Source organism: Phaethon aethereus, assembly GCF_964289735.1.
Source record: "Phaethon aethereus genome assembly, chromosome: 8".
Lineage (NCBI taxonomy): Eukaryota > Metazoa > Chordata > Aves > Phaethontiformes > Phaethontidae > Phaethon > Phaethon aethereus.
Window position 1 is genome coordinate 16,321,158 of NC_138584.1, and position 24,806 is coordinate 16,345,963.

Genomic DNA, 24,806 nt, shown 5'->3' on the forward strand with positions numbered 1-24,806 from the left:
GAATAAATGTGAAGGATGAAAGCATCATTTTAGGCTTCATAGCCCAGAAGACCAAACTGTAAGTACCATTATCACTTACTTTCAAACTCAGATCTGAAGGGCAGCCAAAACCATGAGGAGATCTGATTTTTTGAAGAGGGGAAAAAGGAGAAACTTGGAAAAAGCAACTACAGTATTAAAGGACTGAACACACACAGGACAGACAACAGTCTGCTGTTTCACAGATTAACGTTTTTGAGTCCATTCTAGCCTCTACTGATTTCAAGTGAAGAATGATTGGACCCACATTCTTTTCTGTGTTTCTACTTGTGAGAGCCATTCATTTCTTCAGAGCTAAAAATATGCAAAAGATTGTTTGATACAAAGGTTTCCCTCCATCCTGCCTTTTTTTTTGGTCAGTCCTTTCCTCCTTCAACCTCCTCTCAACCTTCATTATTATAGTGTTTCCCTGACAGAAAAAGGGCAGCTGGGGTGGGGGATGGATGAAGCTCTTGCTAATTTGGGAGACAACGGGATTGCTGAGCAGCAGAGAGAATTGCATGGACAGACAGGTGTTAAAAGAGAATCCAACACCCAGCAAAGAAAAGCTTAATTTTTTAGCCGAAGGAATTAGTTTTGTCTTTTAGGTTCAGTCCATCCTTTATCAGCAAGGGTGTACTGGCTACATCACAAGGCTTGGTCAAGGAAAAGGCTCTTTCATTTAACAGGGCACAGATCTGAAGATGGGAGAATGTCCTGCACTGCGTGAGAACTCAGAAATATGCATAGAACAGAGCAGAAATCCAAGACTGCTTTGCAGGAACAAGAGAGGTAGCAACCCTAATTTTAACAGGGCTTTTTACTGAAGGGAAAGAAGGTCTACAAAAGTCAAATCAGCTGATTTCAAATGGTTTGCATCCCAGGATGAATCAGGTTACACTGATTTAAGCCCAATTTAATTTAGGCAGGTTTTTAAACCACAAGAATAAGGACATTCTTAGTACACATCAATAATTAAACCAACATATACACAATTAGCAATATCCTACATAATAGTAAACGCTTAACAGCTTGTTTTGAGTTATCCTAGTTAATTTGTTTAAAAAACAAGCTGAGTAGTTTTATTGTACAATGTCTGCCATTCTACACACTTCCTGTAATCAGTCTCTGTAGCAGTTCATGACTAAGATCCAAATTCCACCGTGTCTTCAGTGATTTTCTTGAACTCATAGTTTCCTCTGCCATCCATATGCAAGTAAAACTGAAATAAAAGAACATACATTATCAACCACCTAAAAATTACCAGGTCTGTAAGTATCTAAATAAATTATATTTTGAAGTAGGTCTAATGCAAAATCTGAAACTCAGCTAGCCAGAGGGTAAGCTTCTCCCATTTCATGTTTCATTAAATTCAATTTAATGAATTCAGGTTAACTCTGAAGCAGAGTTAAACTGGTTTGTTCATATCAGTCTGCTAATGGTCACACCTACACTTAACACTGCTATCTTGGGTTTTCTGACAATATACTCAAGGTACACATTCATCCCTGTGTATTAATTCAGTATTTTTCCCTATACATACAGTCTGTCTGCACAAAGAGCAATAACAAGAGTAAAACCTTGGTTTGGAAAAAAAGAAGTTCATGTACAAGATATTAACTTTTTTTTTTAATCCGTAGCTATATTAGGTATCTTGAAAGCAAAAACTCCATGCTCTTTACTGGATTCTGGTTCAAGGGTTTTTTTGAGGCTAAGAAAGAAGTCTTAAGTATCTACTGAGTTCTTCATATTTTTGAGGCTACTTTTACAGATACATTTAAGGATTTTTGGCTACTTTTCCCTTCATAGCTAGAAGGGTAAGAATATTTGAAATAGTGTAACTGAATTACGAAAGTAAAACCTTTTTAAAAAAAACAACAGAATGTGACCTATTAGGATGTCAAATGAGAACACCTTGAATTGTAAAGTCAATTTAATAGGAAGTCCAACAACAAAAACCCTACCACCTACAGATATCCTTAGCACAAGCAAAGATTACATACATCATGATGTTTCCAGAGTGACTTTCTGTGGGAGACCGTGAAGAGAGTGATGCCAACCTACATGAAGAAAATACACACAGTAAAGCAGTTAATTTTTCTAATGGGTTAGGTGTTACTTATTTTTCAGCATGGTATCAGCTGAAGAGCTTAAATTCATAAACACAAACTTCCAGGCTCTATTATTAACAGTGTACATATGTAGCCTTAATACAAGATTTTGCAGTAAAAAAAAGCAGGAGGGATTTATCTTTAATTGATTTCACCACACACTTGCTCCGAATGATTTGGCAAAACGTAGAATGAACTGGACAAAGGAGATAAAGTAGGAAGCAGGTAAAACAACAAATCCAGTCAATTAAAGAGTCTACTTTAAGAGCAAAAAAAGCCAAAGCCACAAAAGCTAAACTTAAGTACAAACTTAAAGTGACAATTTAAAGGTGAATAATCTTCCTCTGCTTCCTTGCAACCCAGTTAATTATGCATCCCTAACAGCAGCCCAATTGTAATAATAACAATAACAATAACTCTTTAAAAAGAAAGTTAAATGAACAATCAAGGTAACAGAATAGCAAGTATATGCAAAACAGACTTAGAAAATTGCCAGGCTATTGATATTAAGGTGATAAAATAAGTTCAAGAAATAATGTCCATTCTTCTGCAGAGTCCTCATCTAGTGTGAATTTACTACCGCAGAAGGCTCCTTAAGTTCCCAATTAAAGTTTCAAGCACATATTTCTGTGGATGCACACCTCTCCTCCATTACCATTCTAAGAATACTGCTACTCAATAATTAATGTCATTTCAAGCCCATTCTTTCCCAGGCTAGGGGTGTGAAATTGCATCTTACAGATATTTCATATGGTACTACGTAGAATTTGACAAGGTGAGAAGAGAGAAAGGAAAAAGAAAACTACATTTAATACTATCATGTTTTCCTAGAGTGCTTGGCTTTTTTCATCTATTTCGAGATACGAATGTTAACTTCCAGCCTTTCATTTCTGTTGCCCTGGCCAACTGAAACCTCTCCAACAACAAAAAAAGGTATAAAATTTTAGATTATGTGATCTTCTCCTGACATTCTAAGAGTTATCTGGAAAAGTAAGGTTACTTACCAGTTAGTAAGAGTTCTCTGATATACAGAGAACACATGTTAAGACTACAAAACAATTATTGAATTGAAGGGTGCATAAAGGGTGCTTGCACGCCCTTCTAACCTCTTTTTTTGTAATCTGCACTAGCCATAAGGAAGAATGCACCTTGTAGCATTTAAAGTTTTCTGCTAACATATAGAGATATAATTCTAGAAACAAAGAGCTTACCTTTCGGCAGTGGCTGTAAATGTAGCCTTCTACATCAACACTAACAGCACTGGTGCATTCATCCAGAATTGCAAACTGAGGCTTATGATAAAATAACCTTGCCATCTGGAATGCAAACCAAAAAGCTACTGTGGGTACAGAACTACAATCAATAATGCAGTGTTAGAAGTTAAACTAAGAGTTAGTGTCCAAAAATTTACTGGGGCAAGAGAATTTCTTTTAAGTTGGCACCCACTAAAGCCTGAAAATCTGAGCGCTGTACATTACCTTTCCTTTTTTTTTTTTTTTAAAAAAAGCAAGTATTTAGAACTTCTGTCTACATAGTTAAAGTGTAAGGTGTGGTAAAAGGTCATAATTTCCTATTAAATTTGGAGTACAACAGGCACTATTTTAGATTGTTTTCTCAGTATTCAGTTATTACACATTTTTGGGGTTCTTCAAGTGAAATACTAATATTCAGTTAAAAAAATCGCTTACAATTCAGATTACATTTGCAATCTATGTCCTGTATTTATTAAGTATTTATGCTTTTGAGACATACTGCCATTCTCTGTTTTTCTCCCCCGCTGAGTACATCCATCCAGTCCTGAACACTATCCCAGCCTCCTTCACGTTCCAAGATTTGACCCAGTTGGACATTATCCAAGTACTCCTTCAGCACCTTTTATTGAAACAGGAATAACAAATAGGGCTTAAGTGAACTTAATGAAGAAATTACTGAAAAAGGTTATAAAGGTTTATACTATTATACTGGTGTACATACTATCTACCCTGATAAATATTAAAAACAAACTAAATGCAGTGTTTTTAATAGCAATTTCAGTATTTTTAAATCTGAAGCATTTCATCACCTGGTCAGAAATCCCTTTCTTTCTCTGATCTTCTGAAGTATCTGGATATATAACTTGATCTCTGAGAGTTCCGAGAGTCATATATGGTCTCTGAGATACAGTTAGAAAAAAAAAGGTATGTCAAATATTTCTAAACATAGTCAAAGTAGGAAGAAAGAGAACACTATTGTCAATTAAAGTACTTTGCCTCACCTGGGGAACATAGAATAACTTTCCTCTTACAGGTTTTGTTAAACGTCCACCAAACAAAGGCCACAACTGCAACAAGAAAAAGGTTTAAAATTGACCAAAAAAGTCCAATTACAACAGTGCTTTGTATTCTCCCGTTTATTTAAAAAAGTTCCCTTACCTCACCAAGAACACGAAAAAGTGAGCTCTTCCCACACCCGTTTGGCCCACAAATCAGAACATTTGCACCAGATCGAACCTAAAAATGCAAAGCCAACACATTAAAAGCATAGTGAGAAAGTACTGTTGAAAGCTCCTACAAACAATAAGACAAGGTGGTATACTCATAGGTTTGTACACAGTACTTTTCTGACATTATTGGTGGAGATTACCCACTGTAATTATTTTCTTTCCAAGTAATTTAGCACCACCTGCAGCTAGAAGAAAAACACACTTCTAACAATAAAAACATTTTTTTTAAAATAGCTAATTGTCCTTTTTTTTTTAAACATGATGATCAATTTTGTTCAAATTTAAACATACCAGATAAGCGCCTCTCCATTTTTGTTTGCACATTATTTTATAAATCAGATTACCTCTGAAATTATTACCTTGACTTTAAAATTTTTATATGAATATAGTTGTCTATGATATTAAAAAACTTACCTCAAAGTTAAGGTCTTGAATCAAAACATCTCCATTAGGTGTCACCAACGGAACATGATCAAACCTATTTGTATTGCAACATGTTAAAGACACAAAAACCAAAACAACAAAAAACAGTTGCCTAAAATGCTAATACTGCATGCTTACTCAGAGATTTAAGGAATAGGGCAAGATTTCAGCAGTACTTCATTCAGTGCACTGTTCCAGTTTCCATCTATTAACAGGTAAGGAAGTTCTTGAACCAAAAGTGGTACCTTAATGTCTAACAAACATGTACAGATATTTTTTTTTCCTTCACATATTTATTTTCTGAATCCTTCTAAGCCTTTGTTCTCCAAAACATCCTGTAGATATAAACCTACATTTAAGGATGCACTTAATTTTAAACCTGCTAGTGGAAGTATATTCCATTAGTTCTAGGATACACAATGAATGACGACTCTGCTCACCTAACCTTGCCTTTTTTTTTTTTTAATTAATAAAAATAGCTCTATCATCTCCTTTCAACTTCCCCTCTTCCCTCCCCACTTTCCCCTCTGCTCCCCTACCTGCTTTCCACATTGACCAGATTGAGGCTCTTTAATCTCTTAACTGGCTTTACTTTATGCCTTTAAGTAGTACTACTATGTCAATACTATGTTCCTCAGACCGCAAAGATCTGAGGAACTGTCTGCTGCTTAAGGACACCAATGAACTGTCCAAGCACACAGAAACACAAGCAAATATTTTGAAACTGAATACAGATGTGCCCCCAATTTTTACAGCTGAATTGTAGCATGGAATAAACTCTATAGCCAATATATTGCTGAGAAGAAATTTGATGAAGTGTTAAGGAAATGGTCTGGAAGCCATATTCCAAAAGACAGCAGTAAATGTTACCAAAAAGGCTAAGTCCAGACAGCATATTATGTCTTCTGCTAACATGAGAGGACTAGGATTGACTTACAGAATAGAAATGCTGAGTGGGAGTGAGGTGGAATTATTTGTAAATAAACTACAGTACAACAGGAATTGCATATTCTAATAATGTGTATTAAAACCTCTATTAATAGTGGTAGAGGGAAAGACTTAAAAGCCAGACCATGTTAAAAATATTGAAGTTGTGGAAACTTTGTAAACATACTTGATAAGGTTATCAGTGTTGATAATTTCTCCAGATCCAGGTATCAAAGGCAGAACTTGCTTTTTATCTACATCTTAAATTAAGAAAAAAAGTATTAGAGACTGGAGCACTACACAAAGCTGCACATATTTCATGTTATGTCACATCTACCTTTTTCTTGCGATACCATAGTACGCTGATATTTGCCACTATTCAAGTCCTTCAGAACTTGCATTAATTCTGTAATTCGAGCTGTAAAACTAAAATAAATAAATGAACTAAGTAATTAATCTTTAGACATTTTAGAAATCCACAGAAGCTTTAACGAGTACCCTGTTAAACTGTCAAAATGACAAAATTACTCAACCCCGCATAGAAACAGGATGTTTACATGTTGTCCAATATTCACAATATTTACAAGAACCTTTTCCTGTAGTAGCCAAATATTTGATAACTTCTCTTAAGACATAAAAAATTTGGTAAATAATCAATACATAACTGATTTACAAGCATTTGACAATGTCTTTTCAATTAAAACATTCAAACTTTGTGCTGCTACTATTCAGATACGAAATTACCAGTGGACTAATTAGCACATCTTCAAATATGTTTTCAGCATAATATGTTTTTAATTTCTAGATTTTTAGGTAATGCAATGAATAAAGCACATAGGCTCAATTCTGCTTTAATTCTACAGTCAGTTTCTTAAAATGAGATGAGAAACAGCAACAACATAACTTTAAAGAAAGATTATTTTACACAACCACTGTTAAGCTTACCCAGCCAATCTTGTCATTTCACGGCCTGCTAGGACTATTCTGCCCAAAGCTTGAGACATTCTCAGTAACATTCTGCCGCTTTGGTAGTAATCCTAGAGTAGAAGAAAGTTTCTTTATGTAGACTAACAAAATTTCAATTCAGGAAATTGTTTTAATCCTGTTCTATTTACCTCCAAAAGTTCTGCATGAGTACTATTCTGATGACGAGGATCAGCCAGGTTCAAAAATGGACGACTAACAACCAGGTAACCAACCACAGTGGCAAGGTCTGCAGTTTAAGAGTAAATATTAAGCTACACATTAACTGAAGCAAGAAGGAAAAAGAGAATTCTCATTAAAAATCTTAGCACTTTTTTATTTATAGCAGTCCATTAGCACTGGACAAACACTTACATTTCGCAATGATAGTATCAATGAAACCCATAGAGAACCGGAACAGGATGAAATTATGCAAATGTTCCACCTGGTAAGATATAGAAGAAAAAAGGTCAAACTATATCACTACCTGTTTAATATCTTTTATTATTTTACAGAAGTTCGATTCCAAATACAGTTATTTTTCACTAAGTCACAAATACCTCCACAATATCTGTCACCTAACTGTGACAAGCACTGCACAAGTGTCCGTGCTGGTGAAGACTTGCACTCTAGATGAAAACAATCTACACTTAAAACTAAGAAGTGAGAGAATAGTAATTGTCATGTGGCAAGAGAAAGACCACTCTATCAGAAACATGTGTTCTTCTTATAGTCTACTAATTTATATCTAATTACCGTAGCAGCATAAACACCAAGACACTATAATTCAATTTATATTAATATATGCCAAGAATCACCATGATTCAATTAATTGAAGTTTTGCTTTAAATGTTTTTAAAAGTCTTAAATGTTTTAAAAGTCTGAAATGTTTTAAAAGTCTTACCAGTTTACGGAAGGTTTTGTGAATAGTCTGTTTTTCTCTCAAATTTCCATTATAAAAAGCAATTTCTTCACTAAAAAAAACCAAACACAAACGAAAATAACCCCACAACAACAAACCCATGAAGAATGCAACTTCATTTTGTTAAAGACAGTCTTTGAAAAAGTCAGCCATAAAACACAGGAATACAGTTCTTTCAGTTACCTTATGAAATAAGAGTTTGTACTTTTTCACAACAATAGAACATAAGCTTATTATACCCCAGCTACACTTTGTCTTTTGAATTAGGAATATAACGTACATACAGATTACTTAATAGTAATCTGCATAAAGATGCAAACACTTTGCTCAGAACTGGTAGCATTAGACTTTCCAAATAAATTTTAACATACAGCTTCCATTTACGCCACAGTATTATTTTGTCACTTATACCTTGCCATACAAGTAAATCTGTACCTGTTTGTAATAAGCCGTGAGTTGACGTATCTGTACTCCCCTTCATACTTTTGTTCTATAATAGTCATCTTGCCAATTGGTCTCCTTAAACGTGTAAGGAAAAACCCCGAAATAATCAAGTACGCCATCATGCTAGCTGGACCCTGTAAATACCAAAGACAATAAATGCCTACCACTTAGATGGTCTCAAATTGCAACATCTGTACCCAAAATGCCCAGAAAGCATGAATCCCTTGATTCTCACCTCCCATGTGTCTACGTTACCAACTCAATTAGTCTTGAAATTTCCATCATGTTCTTTTCTTTTGTGTTGTAGATACTGTTTTACTAATTTTACTAATTCTGTCCCCAGATGCCCTTTCCATCCCAGCCTTCTACTCAAGTGTTTATCATCACCCAGTGCAATCTCTGTGTTCTGCTGTCCTAGCTTATTTCATTAATATTTTCCTGGTCCTTTCTCATTTCCTCTCCTTCATTTATACCTACTTCTTTTTCTCTGTATTTGCTACATTGTCATAGCAGTGAATATTTCCATCTCATTCCCTTCTTTGATCCATACATCCCCAAGCCATTTCCTGCTTCTCTCAAGCAGTCCTGGTTGGGATCACTTATTGTTCTGGATCCTAGGCTGCAATAGACCAGGGTTCCCAAACTGCACGCTTAAGTATTACTGAAGTGTGGCATGGCATAAAACCAAGGCATAAACTGAATTTGGCATGAACTGCCTCTAATAACTAAGTATTACAAAGAGCAATGCAAGAATTTACCTAGGTTCAGCTAAGCCTTACTGCAGTTTCTTTCTACAAAATCTACATCGTGTGTCCCAGAGCTACTTCTTGTCAAACCCTGAACATTTTTGATAATGTATCATTTTACTAAGCCGAAGAATTATTTTTGCAATTATTATGGGGAGAAGAATATAATGGTCACACAGCTCAATGCAAGGAATGGCTCCCCTTTACAGAGGGTGTAAAGAAACAGAAAACTTTTCTCCCTTAAATGGAAGTCACACAGGACAAAAGCAGCCAGAATGGTACTGTACTAAATGGGACTTCAACTGATCGAAGAAAATAAAGAGCTTTTCTTGCTTCTTAAAATAGTTGATCAAATACCTAGAAATTCTGGTTTTTATTTTGTGAGCCTCAAGAAAGAGAGCACTAAAGTATACAAAATATTGTGTGTAAAGGCATTTTTTCAGTATATCCCTTCAAATAATGGATGAATCTATAATTAATATCTAGAGTTTTCCTCAGACTCCAAATAGGTACAAAGCTATAACTAAATAAGGGAAAATTTGCTTATCGTGCTAAAAACACCACACAATTTACCTGAGCTCCTATTGCACTTGTTAGCTTGAAGATATACAGAACTATATCCAAGAAGGGCTGTAAGAGAAGCATCGGAAAAAAGCATTAGAGCACTAACATGAGTATAAAACGGTCCAGAAACCACCAGCCACCTCAAGAACAGTTATAGCGCTGCATTAAAAGCACAACGCTGGTTAACCTAACACACAAGCTAAATGCTAAAACAAAAGGAATCTCAGCCACAGGACGTTTTGCTGAAAACATTCACTCAAGAACTGAACATTAAAGGATCGTGATCTTCAGATAAAGTACATACCGTATACAAAAGCACTTCATTATTTTATGTCTGCAATAATACACTGCTCAATAAGCAAAGTTGGACTAGACTCCATGATTACTTAACTGAAGTAATCATGAGAAACACTGAGCAGAACAATGCCCTATAGTTGTCTATGTACCCAATAGAAGCAATATTCCAATTTGCAAGCATCCTGTTCCAGACACACTCTCTCAAAGCTAAAGCAACTGAACTACAGGTTTTATAGCCCAAAGTTTTTTAAGAAATCAACTTGTATTTTGCTTTATACTTCTGCTTGTATGAACAACATAGCATCAAAAAAAATTTAGTCTAAGAATTTCAACAGTATTCTACTTCTTTACCTAAAACCCCTAGAATTTACACCAGAAACAGAAGGAAATGCTTAGTCAACCATACCTCCATACCCAAAATAATATCTGGATGTAACTAAAAGCTAGACATTGGCTCAAAGTTCTCTCTGAAAAAACTTACCTTGCTAAGGTTTGAGTACAGGTCCACTACACTGTTACAGAATTTTTCCACATCCTGTGTAAGGAGTTGATCTGGATTAGCTATTCTGTTGTCCAGATTTCCCATTTTGTAGTACGTATAGGCTCTGAAACAAAACAATAGCTAAGTGGCAGAAAAAAAATCATTACTTAGGATCTCAAACAGCTGGAACTCCCTTGCTTCATAAAACTGAAACGGAAAGTACTGCAAACATTAAATGACTGTATGGATTCAACATAGCTTGTGCTTCTGCCTGACCAAATCCACATTAAGTCCTGCAGAACTGTTTAGGCTCCAGGATGCCTTAGTTGAAGCTCAGGTCCATGCTGCTCTATGTACAATTAAGAGTTAGAAAACCCTCACAAACTCTGCATCTGCATATCTGACAACCAAAATTCAGTGCAGAAGGACAGAAGCAGCTACTCAAGTTCATGCATCCAATTCAGTCTGCACGATTATTAGCCCTATATGAAAGTAAGTGCTTTGAGGAGATGACCCAGTAATGAAAGCAGTACAGTGCATTACCGTTTTTCCTAATTGAGGCAACTTCGTCCTCCTTCTATCTGCTTCATATACACTGATCCTTAAGTGCAAGTTAATTGCAACCAAAAGCCTCTTCTAAACAGTATACATAACCTATTAAGCACCTTACTACCTTTTTACTATGCACTTAAAATGATTGTTTGATTTTTACAAATTTGTTTTTTTTAAAACCCTTAAACATTAACAAGGTGTTACTTACTTAAGATATTCCTCGTAGAGGTATCTGGTAAGCCTTACTCGGAAGCAAAGTTTCAATTCATTTAGACCATACTTCAGGAAGTTATTCACTAAAGAGATCTAAAATAAGAGATGGTATTTCAATATTTAGCTACCAAGATTTAATACACTTAGATCAGTTTGCAGCACAGATTGTGCAAACACTTTAGAACAGGTGAATTCTCCCCTTGAAGTCAATAATACTATTAAGACACCTGAGACGAACCATATAGTGTCTGTAGGACCACTGATTAACTTACTGTCTACATTTTTGAAAACTTCAATTCCCAGTGGATCTCACCACATCACAAGATTTAATATAAAACTATGTTCATATAGCATATCTTCAGCTCTTCTGCTAAGCTCTAGAAAAGAGCCACTATTTGACAATTACTACCTTAAATTGATCAATTAGCTTTTAAAGCTATTGTAATCCAGGTACATTATCGATTAGGTAGTAGCAATTATTTCTATCTGGTGCAGGTCAGAGATGTTGACAAGCTGAAGGAAAGCTAGAGTGGAAAAAAACTGGAGCCTAATTTCAGAAGCAGCTGTAAGAAATATAAAAATTAAAGACTAAGAAGAAATCTCCATCTTCAATGCTGTCAAAAGAATCCCACACCTACAATGCTGAAATATCATGCAATTCATATGATGCTATTATGCAGTACTACAGATGGCACGTTAAGCTATCAGTCAAAATTTCCATCAACAAAACCAACCTGAAAACCTAGACATATCTGGCAGAATAAAAACTTGCAATCGATAGGGAAACTTGCTGATAAAGTTTCCCACACACTGGAGACAGAAAATGAAACGTATCTTAATACAGACCTTCATGTAAGACAACTCATTTCCATGGGTTTTAAGACACTCATTTGAGATCTTTTCCTCAAATTCTTAATTTACATTTAAAATATGTTCTACTAAAAGGCTGGCACAAGAAAAGCACTTACAGCAGGCATTGCAGCGATGAAGTTGAACAAGTATTTCTTGAAATCTTTTCTGCTGCGGCCAATGATAGCACTGTAAACGACCATCAGCTAAGAGTTAATTACAAGAGAAACAAGAAAGTATAAACTAGCATGTCTTAGGTGGACAAATTCTCAGTGGACCACACAGAGGAAAAAAATCATCGTGGAAACCTGTAGTATCACCTGTATGATCAAGTATGACAGTAAGTTAAGTGGTAAGTGACAGACTAAGCAATTATCTCCCTTCTGCTCTTGCAGTAACTGCCTGCATTAAGGGCTCAGAAATGCATGGTCACAGAATACAAATTCCTTTCCTTCTTTGCTTTCATAGATTCTCACAAGAGAGAAACAAAGCAGTCCTTCCATTCTACAAAGCAGTGAAAGTCCCTCCTGAAATACAATATCATTTTGAATTACACTTCAAGACAAACTCTGATTTGCTTCAATTAGCAACAAGAGCAACAAGAATAATCAGAGGTCTAGAAAACATTTTCTGAAACATTAAGACTGAAAGCACTGTTTATCAATCTTTAGATAGATTTGCTCTTTAGAGCAAATAGCTCACTAGGAAGAACTAACAGTCCTAACAGCCAAACAACATGTCTGAGTCTATGCCATAGAACCACTATGCCATTGTTCTGAAATGCCCTCTTGGATGTTCAAACCAACATAAGATTTAGAGTCTTCAGTATACAAAATGTGACCAAAAGAAAAAAAATTCATTTAATAAGTAAATTTTGGTTACAGCAGAAAAACAGTTGATTAAAAATTAACTTTTTTTTCTTTCAAAAAACAGGGATCCCCCTCCTCAAAAGTTGCAACTATACGAGTTTTCCAACTGTTTCATATAAATAAGCTGTAAAATCTCTGAATATATGTTCTGACAGACTATTTTCCCTGTTAAACACAATAAAAATGTTTAAAAATAACAAGTTTATAGATACCTTTCAATGACTGTTCCATTTTGAATCATCCAAATATCACAATATGTGCGGACTACTAGCATTACAGCAATAAGCAGCAAATAACCTGTCTAGTACAAAAATAGAAGTAACAGTTAAACCATGGATAAAATTCACGACTTTCTTCTAGTAAGTGTTCCAAGCATATTTAACAGAAAAGTGTTACCCTGCTCCCCCCAGCTAATGCAATGTTTGGTTACTTTGCAGGAAACACATTAGCATACAATATTTTAAATAGAATACTGATTACATTCTTATGGAGAAAATTTGTCTTTTATAAAGGTGTATTTGGTTGATACATGTAGGGGACACATAAGGTGGAGGACTGCAGGGATAAAGAAGTTACTCCCATTCTGAGACACCTTTCTGCCATAAGCATAGGATCAAATACGTTGCAAAGGACCTCTGAATGTCACCTACTCAACTCCTCCACTCAAAACAGGGCCACTAGTAAGCAGTCAGTCAGACTTTATACCATTGATCAAAAACCTTTAAGCCCAACAGTCCAGCCAGTTTTCTGTCTACTTCATTGTCCAGTCATCCAGCCAATTCAGTGTGGTTATCAGCGTCTAGGAGAGACCATAGTCTCAAGGCCTGGCTAAAAACAAAGTATTCAACATCTTCTGTTCTTCCCTTATCCACACAGCCAGTCATCTCATCACTGAAAGCAATCAGGTTTGTAAGGCATGATCTGCCATTCATAAATACAGACTGGCTGTTTGCAATCACCTTTTTGTCCTTCATGTGGCTGGAATTAGCTTCCAGGATTTGCTCACAGCCTTACTAGGAATATGGTGAGGTTGAACAGCCTGTAGCTTCCAGTATACTAATTTTTTGAAGATGGAAGTGATGTTTGGGTTTTTTGGGGATTATCAGTAGTGTCTTTTGATGGCCATGACCTTTTGAAGTTGATGAAGGCCAGCTCTGTGAGCTCTCTCAGAGGCACTCCCATCCATGCTTCTACCTTCTGTGTACTTCCTTTTTGTGAATGAGCTGTCGAAGGTCCCTGTTCATCCAGGCTGCCTGGCTGCCATGCTTGCTCTACATTCCGTACGTTGGAATTCATTGCTCCTGTGCCTGATGTATGTTGAAGTTCTAATATACTACAGTTCATCACTTAAGTTCTCAGCTCAACTAATGTTCTTTTTAAAAAAGGTGTTCTGGAAAGCATGAGAAAGATGCTGAGGCAAACAATTTTACCTTGCTAAATTCTAGTCTGCATAGCTTTCCTGAAATGACGCTAGCAGACTTTTTGACAAATTCACTTTGTAGTAAGGGTTGGCCTAGATATAAGTTACAAAAGCAAAATTATGGATGAACAGCATGCTATTTAAAGATAGCAAGCATTTGCACAGAGAAGTGTACTACCTTTCATCGAATCAAACAAAATCTAGATGCCCTTTTAAAAGATGATATGCTACAGATAGTAGTTATTAGCTGACAATAAGTGGCTTACCTTGTAACTGAAACCAGAATGCAACTTTTTAGTGATCTAATAACTGAACATACATGTAGATTTTTTTACATGTTGCTATTGTCAAACATATAGTACAATTTAGTCCTAGTCATGTAAAGTATATGCTTTCATTTAAATTCTGATGTAATTACAAAAGAAAACTTGACTCCAGAAATGCTAATTTTTATTTGTTACTGCAGGCAATGCTTACCTCTTTGCAGAGTGTTCTAGGGACCATTATTTTCAGGATTCGGCATATTCTTGTGATAAACACTCTGTCCACCATCGCTCGCTCCTTCTTTCCTTCTTTCTGCTTCACATAGAACAAGCAAAACAAGAAAAGTGGTAATTTTTTTGTAAAGTATTATTTAAATGTTGATATTTTTGCTATCCAAGTTATTTACAGCTACCATCCTTCTACAATGTTTGCAATATTTCCCTGCAATTTAAGAACTGGTCACATTAAATGAAATGTTAAGAATTGGGAGCATATGCCCTCACAGCTAACAGAAATCCTAAGTAAGAGAACTAAGCTATCAAAACAAATTGCAATAGAAAGTAGCTGCCATAACACAAAATAATATTTATTTCAAATCCATGTTAAAAGTGATACACAAACAATGAAGGCCACAGCATTTAAACATCCAATTACAACTTATAATGCAATCTGCCACATCAGCACTGTTCGTCTCTAGAAGACACCATCAACCAGTATTTTTAAAAATGCCTTCCATCATTTGTCTAGACCATCAATGGTTTAAACTCCTCAACTGTACAGCCCAAAATTGGTTCACATGAAAACAGAATTTGTCATGTCCTTCACTTCTAAGAAACAGTGCAACACACTCCTAGTGAGCTCAGTCTACCAGACTTAAAACCCCTCCTATACCCAAACATCTTTTACCTGGGACAGCTGCATTTGTTTACTCCATATAAACCTATCTTCCATCTTAACTAACCTGTATACTTTTTAACAAACTAATGGTCCAGGTATCCTTTCTTTCTTTCCTTTGTTTTCTATCTTTCCTTTCACAGTTGTGACATAAGGATTCAGTCCTGAAAACAGACTAAAAGGGTATACATGTGTACTTAAAACAAATCCTGTCTAATCAACCTAATCCCACTATCCTTGCTACCCAAGACCCATGTGAAGCATGAATTATCAACGCCTATAGTAATACTACAACATAGTCAGACAGGAAACCTGAAACAAAAAACTAGGGAGACAGGATAGGGAAGACAAAGTAGCCTGTGATCCACCATTAATCAGCTCAGACAATCCTATCAAGCACTCTGTTCTTTTATTTGCAAGGACAATTAAACCACAGAAACTTGTACAAAGAGCCCAACTTAATCCCTTCACTTACTGTTTATATATGCAACATGATGGGCAACAAGCACACACTCCGGGCCCCAGCAAACACAAATTGACTCTGAATGCACTGTGAATAAGCCTACACCTGCTTTTCATGGTAGGCAGCCAGCTATAGTCCTGTCCTTTTCAAAAAGCTTTGTGAACATAAGCTACGGATAAAAATTCTAGCCAGATCAGATGCTATACGGTAGATGATAAAAATATTTCCATTAATAATTATTTACACAAAAATTCAAGCAATCTCAACAACTAAAGACCAGTGTCCAGGCCTAATGAAGCATGACTCTACACATACTGCTTTTCTGTAATACAAATGACAAACAAAATGTCTGACATGCAGAATTCCTAGGAGTACCTGACTAAACATATTTGATGTCTGAGATGAACCTATTCTTCCTTTCTATTCATCTCTTCCCCATTTCTACTTTTGTGTTGCACTTACATTAATTCCAGTATCTTCTTTCCCAGAGATTTTTTTTCCTTAGACTGTTAATTCCTGTTTCAGTACAATTATATCCACGATGGGTAGGAATAAGAGAAGGCTAATTAAGAGTTTTACAAACAAGTATAGCTATGCAAAATACAAATGTTTATGGCAGATCATGCAGCCAAGGTCTGGTTAGAATTTAACATGATGCTTGCACACACCTCTATATTTATCCAGTGCAAGCCTTTTCTTAAGTTTTCACCAAAGATAGAAGCATGGAATCTATTCATACCACCATATGACCCAATTATTTCTAATCATGGGCTCCACCCTTTGTGCTAGCTGTTGTATTTTATTTGAGCATGAAACAAAAAACTTGACTTAAAGGCATATAATATATCCTTTTCAAATACACAAATTAACAGACACACAGAAGACCAGGGAATGCCAAACCTCCTACCAGAAATTTGAAGTACTTTTTAGACCTGGTCAGACTCCGTATCTTGTTCCATACTTTTTTCTTTTAAAATAAAAACCAAACATAAGTTATACCAAATCTACAGGCACCTGTTTGTTGCTATGCATATAGACAAACTTACAACACTAGTCCTTAAACATTCATAAGGCACAAAGAGTTAAAAAAGCACATGGTACACATCAAGCACATATCAAACTTCAGCCATATGGGGTTAACTTGATTCTTCCATTTGTTTCACCAGTGCAAGTCTGAAAGTATCATTCAATCCACATTTGCACCATAGCCATCATTCTGTCCAAACTAAAACTACAATTACAAGACTTAAAGTTTAAAAAACCTATCAGTATTATTTACAATTATTAAAAATATATAACATGAAAAAAGAATTACCTCATTGTTCTGCAATGCTTGTTTTCCACTTCTTTTACTGTAGATGAAAAAATATTTTACTTGGAATTAATACTTATTTATTTGTCTTGATCTCTACATAGAAGAGACAAAAAGGAAAGCTTGGGATTATATCCCTAGCCATTTCTTTTAAAGCAGTACAGTGTCTTCACAAGAGGGCTACCTTTCATGTCAAACTTCTGTGCTGTTTTTAACACTGTTTCAACGAAACCCTACTTCTTCCAGCATCCAGTTTCATATAGAGAATCTAAGTCTCCCTTTTTCATTGCCCAAGTTTTGCTTTACCTTGGCTTCTGTACCACAAACTCCTAGTGTTTTTATGTTTCTAACATACACTTTGCAAGCACAGTTCCACTGACCACAAATGAAACTACATGAACGCAGATTCAGCAATCCAAGCAACCCAACTTTGATGTTTTGCACTATCTACATAAGCCAAACAGATTTGTTCTGCATGACATTTGACTTTCAAATAACACATTTTACTATATATAAAGATTATTTGTTCATAAATATGTACTGCAGGGGGGAAAAGTAAGATCCTATGAAACCAAGTTCCTACAAAGGTGTGCATTAGCAGCGGAGCTAGTTTTTATTCTGTCCTTTTTCCTTACCCTGCATTTTACAGAACAGTTAGAGGAAAAATATTTATCAACTAACCAAACATTCAAAAGTACAATGCTAGTCATCTTCCTCTCCTTTCAAGAAAGGCAAGCTGACATATAAGACAGTTATAGTTTGTCTTTCTTCCTTTCTGAACATTCAAGCATCAGATAAGCACATGAAGCTGTTGAGGAGTGTATGTATTTATGTAGTTTAAAAGTGACAGCTAACCATATTAGAATTGTAACCTACCATTTCTCAACCATCATACTAAAGCATTGTGAGCAGGCTGCTTTAAAACTACAATAGTCATACACTTTCAAGACAGCACCTAGGAAATTACAGGGAAGCAGAAACTATGAAAGGCACTGCTCCTTCTGCCTGCAACATCAAAACAACTGCAGACTGCCACACAGCCAGTTATCCCGCAACTTTATCAACAGCATCATTTCACACTTGTGCTTTAAAGTTCTGCAAAGAAAATATCTAGGATGAAACCATGCCTATTTTAATTTATGATGATTAGAAAGATCTAGGAATGCCACTGACCAATGAAAAGAAATAAATTATTTTGGAAGGAAGAGGCAAGGTAGCAGAAGAATGCAGGGAAAAAAGGGAAGGAGGAGACCATGCAAGTGAGAAGGGAGAGATGCCAGTTTAACAAGAACTTAATTAAAGGTAATGGTGAGACAGAAGCCTGAGAGGAAAAGATAAAAATCTTGTAAGACTACTTGTGCAAAAGACAGAACAAAGAACACGAAGGGCGGCAGAGGGCAGATTGCAGCAGAAATAACTTAATAAAAGTTCAGAAGAGATATAACACTTAATCTGGCCATGATGGCAGTATGTCTGCGGAAATGGTAACAGTGTCCAAAGTCTAAGAAACAATCTAGTTAGAGACTACATCCTGGTGACATAGGAGCAATGTATTGCCGACACAAGAAACTTCTCAATACACCTTGTAATTTTTCAAAGTACAAAAGATTGACCTATTTTTTTAAAAAGTGTCCTTGAGTATGGATCAGTCCATTCACAACTAGTTTGGGAATAGAAGAAAGGTAGTATTCTTAGGTGTGAATAAGTTGTGATCAAACTATGTGGGTATTTCCCTAGATGATTCATGACTTGCAGTAATGTAAAATGAAAGTATGCTGCTCTTCCAGATATGCTATAATAATTCCTAGCTTTGTTGCTTCAAGGCCTGCCAATGTTTAAAGTCACAACATTCATAATACACAACTATTTCAGCTTTAAAAGGATCAGAAGTGAATACATTAAAATAGTAATATATTAAGAAGATGAGGCCCAGAATTATTCTGGCAGTTGAATACCTTTGATGTATTTATTCATACATTTTTTTTCCTACAGTAGCTGTTGAGAGAAATTCAGCAGCTGAAACTACTGAACTGAGCTGAAATTGATTATACATTAAAGAGAAAGGATTGTTCAGAAACAGTGGTCTCACATTTAACTAAAATTTATATCTAAAAGTTAAATATTTGTAAATTCAAAATCTAAGTGCTTTAACCTAAGCCTAAAAAAATTCATGCAAACTCAAAACAAGACTCATACTTCAATAAGAAAGGAAACAATCTTACATATGAAGCATGCATTATCTAGAAGCAGAAAAATTTATGTGGCTACATAGCTTCAAAAATGGTGCTCCTGTTATTAAAAAAAAAATAGCCCATTGTTATTTTAACAAGTAAAACCATTTTACCTGCAACAAAAGACTATGCCATACTTTTGCCTAGAATAAAACTTCCACAGGCCGATTACTGCAGAACTTTTCCTTCTCAAGAGTCTCATTTTTTCAGTCTGATACCTACTGGCACTACCCCAGATTCCATTATACTGCTGTAGAACTTTTTTTGTGAGAATTGTGGTTGCATTCTCATTGAATTTAAAGACTAAATAACAACCTCAATTAGTCAGCAAGAATACAACAAGACTATCTGGTTACAGCAGAGAGCTCTAGCATTCGGAATAGATTCAAGCTCTCTATTATTTCAGACCTCTCATTTACTCAATGCCAGAGCACCACAAGCCTTATTGGTGAAGGAAGGAAAGGGCTATATGCTGTCCAAATTCTCTACTGCAAACAACTCCTCTGGTATAGGGGCCATTGTTGAACAGCACAGTGTAAGGACTGCTTGGAATAGAAACATAAGGCTGCCTTTTACTGCAGTATTAACTTTAGTGATTATCCTATCCACACATACTGCTCTCCAGTTTGAGTTAAACCGTGCTTTTTATTATCATAGGAGTGCCTTGAAGCTCAAGTGCTAGTGATGCTTGACTTGGTGATGTGGTAGGGTAACAGCTATCATACAGCTCTGGTTAATACAACTCATCTCATGCTTATTCAATCAATATTACTACATTCAGGCAACTATCAAATTGCAGAAGAGCTCTACTTTTGATCTTTAATGTAGTTACTCTGACTTCATTACAAGGTACTCAATAAAACCCTTCACTGAGTGTATGTATTGAGGCTGAAGTTGGACTGGCTGGGACAATGAAAGATCCCCAAGTAAAAACAACTACTGGACAGTATGAATGGGAATAGCACGGATTCAGCAGTGATGTTAAATGTGTCCCATAGGGAACACACTTCTGTTCCTCTCTACCTCAAAGTCAGAACTGTGCAGTGCAGTGACCATTCACGATTCATTTCTCCCCTTTTCCTTCCACATCATAAGTCCTGAGATTTTTCTCTTGCCCCTCCCTGGATTTGGATTGCTTTTTTACTTCCAGCCATCAGTTCCCCTGAGGCATTATATCTTACCAAAAAGAATTCAATAGTTACATTACAGATACTAAAAGAATATAGGAACTTGTTTTAGGTGACAAAAAAAAAAAAGGTACGGTCACAAAATAAGACAAGAACAATGTCCTGGTTTCAGCCAGGATAGAGTTAATTTTCTTCATAGAAGCTAGTGTGAGGCTATGTTTTGGATTTGGGATGAGAAAATGTTGATAATGTGCTCATGTTTTGAGTTGTTGCTAGGTAGTCAAGGACAGTCCAGCTTCTTGTGATATTCTGCTAGCAAGAAGGATGGGGGTGCATAGGAAGCTGGGAAGAGACACAGCTGGGACAGATGACCCAGGCTGGTCAAAGAGATATTCCAGACCATATAACGTCATGCTCAGTATATAAAGCTGGGACAAAGAAGAAGGAAGGGGTGGAGGGACGTTTGGAGGGACGTCTGAATTCCCAAGAAACCATTACGTGTGACAGAGCCCTGCTTCCTTGGAGATGGCTGAACACCTACCTGCTGATGGGGTGTAGTGAATGAATTCCTTGTTTTGCTCTGCTTGCATGTGCAGCTTTTGCTTTCCCTATTAAACTGTCTTTATCTCAAACCATGAGTTTTCTCATTTTTACTCTTCTGATTCTCTCCCCCATCCCATCGTGGGGGAGTGAGCGAGCAGCTGCGTGGTGCTTAGTTGCTGGCTGGGGTTTAACCACAACAAATATTCGAAAGACAATTTTATGGCAAGAAAAAAGAAAGTATGGCATACACCATAAAACAACCTCATCCAGAAAAGTAAATTATTACATTTTTGAACTTATTAATGTCTAATTTTGCAGCCTAAAAATAATAATGTGATTTTAAACGGAACCATGGCACTTCCCATATGGAGAGTACTTTGAAAGCATGAGTCAAGCACAGATTAATACAGTAACATTTACTCAAAACTACACAAAAACTGGTATATTGAACTGCTCTAATTTATTTCTCTGAAAAAATAAAACCTGTAGAAATACAAAAGCTAGCTTTCTTCCAAGCTCTTACTGTACCAACAGACTACAGAGTTGGGTAGCAGAATTACTTAACTTACTATAACTCATCTCCAACACTTGCTTGCTTTTCAGTTTTTCCACACGGAAGATGCTTGACTGAAACTAAGTTTACTGCCAGGGAGTTATGAAAAAAGACCTACCAATACAGTAATGAAATAACAAACTTTATTAAGTAGCAAGTAGATAATGGGCAGACTATTGAGTTTCATTCCTGCCCTCACAGTCAAGGAAGGGGTGGTGATGGTGAGGTTTTTTTAAAAGGCTTACCCAGACAATATATAGAAAAAGAGATAAGAAAAATTATGGTACCAAAATATTTCTAACACTGAGCCAAATCTATTGATCTGCATAGGAATAGTTTTGGATAAGGATAGGAACACAGAATATTCCAAGATGAAATAACACTTAAAGTGTTTCTGCATTGCTTCTTTACAATTTTCTATGGAAGCATTAAAAATTTTAATTATATACATCTCTCTGCCTGTATTCGGCAGGTACGACTACTACACTAGTCAAGTTTTTCTACAAACTTCTACAGTCTCAGGCTTAAATTTTAAAGCAATCAATGAGTCAAATTCTACTTTCAAAGACAGAACTTCATCCATAGATCACCATGGTTGATGCAGCAACCCCCCTACAGCAATGCAGGTCACAAAGCCAAGAACAAATCATGTAGAATGAGATACAAAGTGCTTTTGATTCAGACGATCTATGTAATAAACTTCCAGACTACGTAGACTAAGTAATTCTGTAAAGAACTTCCTCTATCCTGGGGCTGGAGAGAGAAGGAGCTTCTACAAAGACTTAGTCCTATTAACATAATAATAATGAACCCCCCTCCAATTTTCATCTGCTTCACATGACCATCTATAGTAACAAAACATAAAGATCAGCATGAGTTTAATCTACATCAATTTTCATGGTGTTTCCTCTGACTGCTACCTTCATGCTAAATAAAACAAAGCATTCTTTCAAAATTATCCTCTGTGCTCACATTGTTCTAAAATCAAACTCAAATTAAATTAACACTTCAGTGACTACAATAGCCATACATGAAATAGCCATACATACAATAGTCATACATGAAACTACAGCAATGTCTTAGACACTCCTTATCAAGGTTATCAATTATGATAGGGAGTACTATGATCAGTTTTGGACCCCAGTACAAAAAAATTGTTGATAAACTTGAGCAGGTACAGCAAAGGGCAATCACGATGGTCAGGAGGGCGGAGCACTAGCCCTATAAGGAGAAGCTGAGGGAAGAGGGCTTGATCATCCTCAAGAAAAGGCAGCATTGGGAGAACATAGTAGCAGCTCTCCATTACCTAAGAGGCCACTCTTTACATTGGCATAGAGCAGAAGAGACACAACAGACATGAACTGAACTGGCGAGGTTCTAACTGGATATAAGGGGGAAAAAAAAATTTAAAAAAAATCACTATTACAACAGCGCATTGTAACAAGTTGTCCAAAGACTTTGGAATTTGTCACTGGATGTTTTCAAGATCTGATCGCACACAGCCCTCAACAACCCAGTCTGAATTCAATGTGGATCCTGCTTTGAGCAGACACTTAGGAGTAAGTCACCACTTGAGGTGCCTTCTATCCTAAGTCATTCTATAATTTTACTTTTTTTTTTTAATAAAACATCACAAACAGGCTAGAGATATATAATGGGACATGTATCACCTGAAGAAGTTTCAGAAAATGCAGCATCTCAGATGTAGCTTGCTACCCACTACTTAACTGCAGAGAGTTTCTACAGCAGACATACTGCAACAAGTGAAGAAACGTATCAGCAGTACTGGGATGACAGAGCTGCACCAAACTTTTCATTCCTACACATGTGGTAACTGAATAGCAGCTCACTAAAGATAAGTAAATAGGCAAGTACTTACCCAATAGACAGTAGGCAATAGAACAAAACACCCTTCCCTCGACACCGAGAAACATGATCAGCCAAAACGCGCAAGATGTTTTAAAGAAACTAATTAAGAGTTTCAGGGCTCTGTAAAGTCATTTGGCAGCTGACCCTACTTCAAGAGCAGCAGGGCAGCACAGGAGAGACAGAAAACTTTATGGTAATACCACACAATTTCAGTCTCCAAATTAGTGTTGGTCACAGCACAGAGTCTTTGGGTTTAACTATTTCTGTATCAGAGAAGCTAGTCTCTCTAAAGAAACGTGCGATGATTGTTGTTACTCAAAAAGGATCATTCTTAACATTACTGAAGAAGAAAGTGATTTGAGAAACTGGGAAAAGCCTTCAAGAGGCTGTTGAGTCTAGTTACTGAAAGGTCTTAGGGATACTAGTTCTGTGGTATTTATTAGCAAACAGGAAAGAGTTAAAGGATTACTGTCTTTAGAAATACCCTTCTCCTTCTAGAACAAAGTTCAGTGGAAGCAATCTATACGGAGTTAAGTGTAACAAACAGGGAACCACAGATGAAGAAAGAGATAAACAAGACTTCCAGTTTAATGACAGGTGAAAAGGAAATAAGGGTTTGGAAATGTTACGTTGTCCTTAACTGCAAAAAAAGCTACAAATTTCAGGTCAGGCTACCTTCCTTCTGTAGAGTAGGATGACTAGCTTCTGCCCAATACCGTGCAAAGGAAGGATACCTGTTTTAAGGATAAGCGGAACTTTTCAAAGGGTTGTTACCTCTAAGCAACCTTTGTATTTGTATTTTGCAGACCTTACATTCTGGAAAGGCACTGGGCAATTTTCATAGCTTTAAAAAAACCCACACAAAATAAACAATTTTGTAATAGTTCATGGTTATTTGTGCAATTTTCAGGTCAGTTTTACAGTCAAGATACTACGGTGACATTGTCAAGACAGAATACAATTCAAATGACTAAAGATGGAATGCAACAGCATACCTTGTTACAATGTGAAGATATAACGAGAAAAGTAGTGTCGCTCCTAGTGCACTCATTGGTAGACACAGCTTCATACTGCATACCCCACACAGAGGAATAGAGAGCAACAGCACAGTTATTTCAGGTCAAGGGCAGCAACCTTACTCAGATGCCTGGGCACAGTCCAAAAGCATGCCCATCTACGCAGTACACCCTGAACACACAAGAAACCAACAGCACAATTTTCTTGGCTCTAGGTTGGTGGCTAGCTGCAGCATAACCAAAAATAATGCAA

General features: G+C 36.3%; 1 protein-coding gene across 2 annotated transcripts in view; it reads right to left on the reverse strand.

Annotated features, from left to right (window-relative positions):
• Positions 1–1,162: 1,162 nt before the first annotated feature.
• Positions 1,163–24,806, reverse strand: part of ABCD3 (ATP binding cassette subfamily D member 3) — a gene marked incomplete at its 3' end in the record, with an annotated part of 30,479 nt that continues 6,835 nt past the window's right edge. Inside the window, exons 2-23 of one of the 2 annotated variants that reach the window (XM_082002935.1) lie at positions 17,218–17,254; positions 14,759–14,857; positions 13,074–13,162; positions 12,112–12,181; positions 11,139–11,236; positions 10,379–10,502; positions 9,610–9,666; positions 8,282–8,424; positions 7,829–7,898; positions 7,300–7,369; positions 7,077–7,174; positions 6,907–6,998; positions 6,299–6,387; positions 6,149–6,221; positions 5,026–5,089; positions 4,541–4,618; positions 4,384–4,449; positions 4,192–4,281; positions 3,882–4,001; positions 3,341–3,445; positions 2,022–2,078; positions 1,163–1,240 (exon numbers count right to left, since the gene is read on the reverse strand). In XM_082002935.1, the coding sequence (XP_081859061.1) occupies positions 1,163–1,240; positions 2,022–2,078; positions 3,341–3,445; positions 3,882–4,001; positions 4,192–4,281; positions 4,384–4,449; positions 4,541–4,618; positions 5,026–5,089; positions 6,149–6,221; positions 6,299–6,387; positions 6,907–6,998; positions 7,077–7,174; positions 7,300–7,369; positions 7,829–7,898; positions 8,282–8,424; positions 9,610–9,666; positions 10,379–10,502; positions 11,139–11,236; positions 12,112–12,181; positions 13,074–13,162; positions 14,759–14,857; positions 17,218–17,254 (1,867 nt within the window). Of the gene's footprint in view, positions 1,241–2,021; positions 2,079–3,340; positions 3,446–3,881; positions 4,002–4,191; positions 4,282–4,383; positions 4,450–4,540; positions 4,619–5,025; positions 5,090–6,148; positions 6,222–6,292; positions 6,388–6,906; positions 6,999–7,076; positions 7,175–7,299; positions 7,370–7,828; positions 7,899–8,281; positions 8,425–9,609; positions 9,667–10,378; positions 10,503–11,138; positions 11,237–12,111; positions 12,182–13,073; positions 13,163–14,758; positions 14,858–17,217; positions 17,255–24,806 lie in introns of both variants that reach the window. The other variant, XM_082002934.1, reaches the window with a different exon arrangement.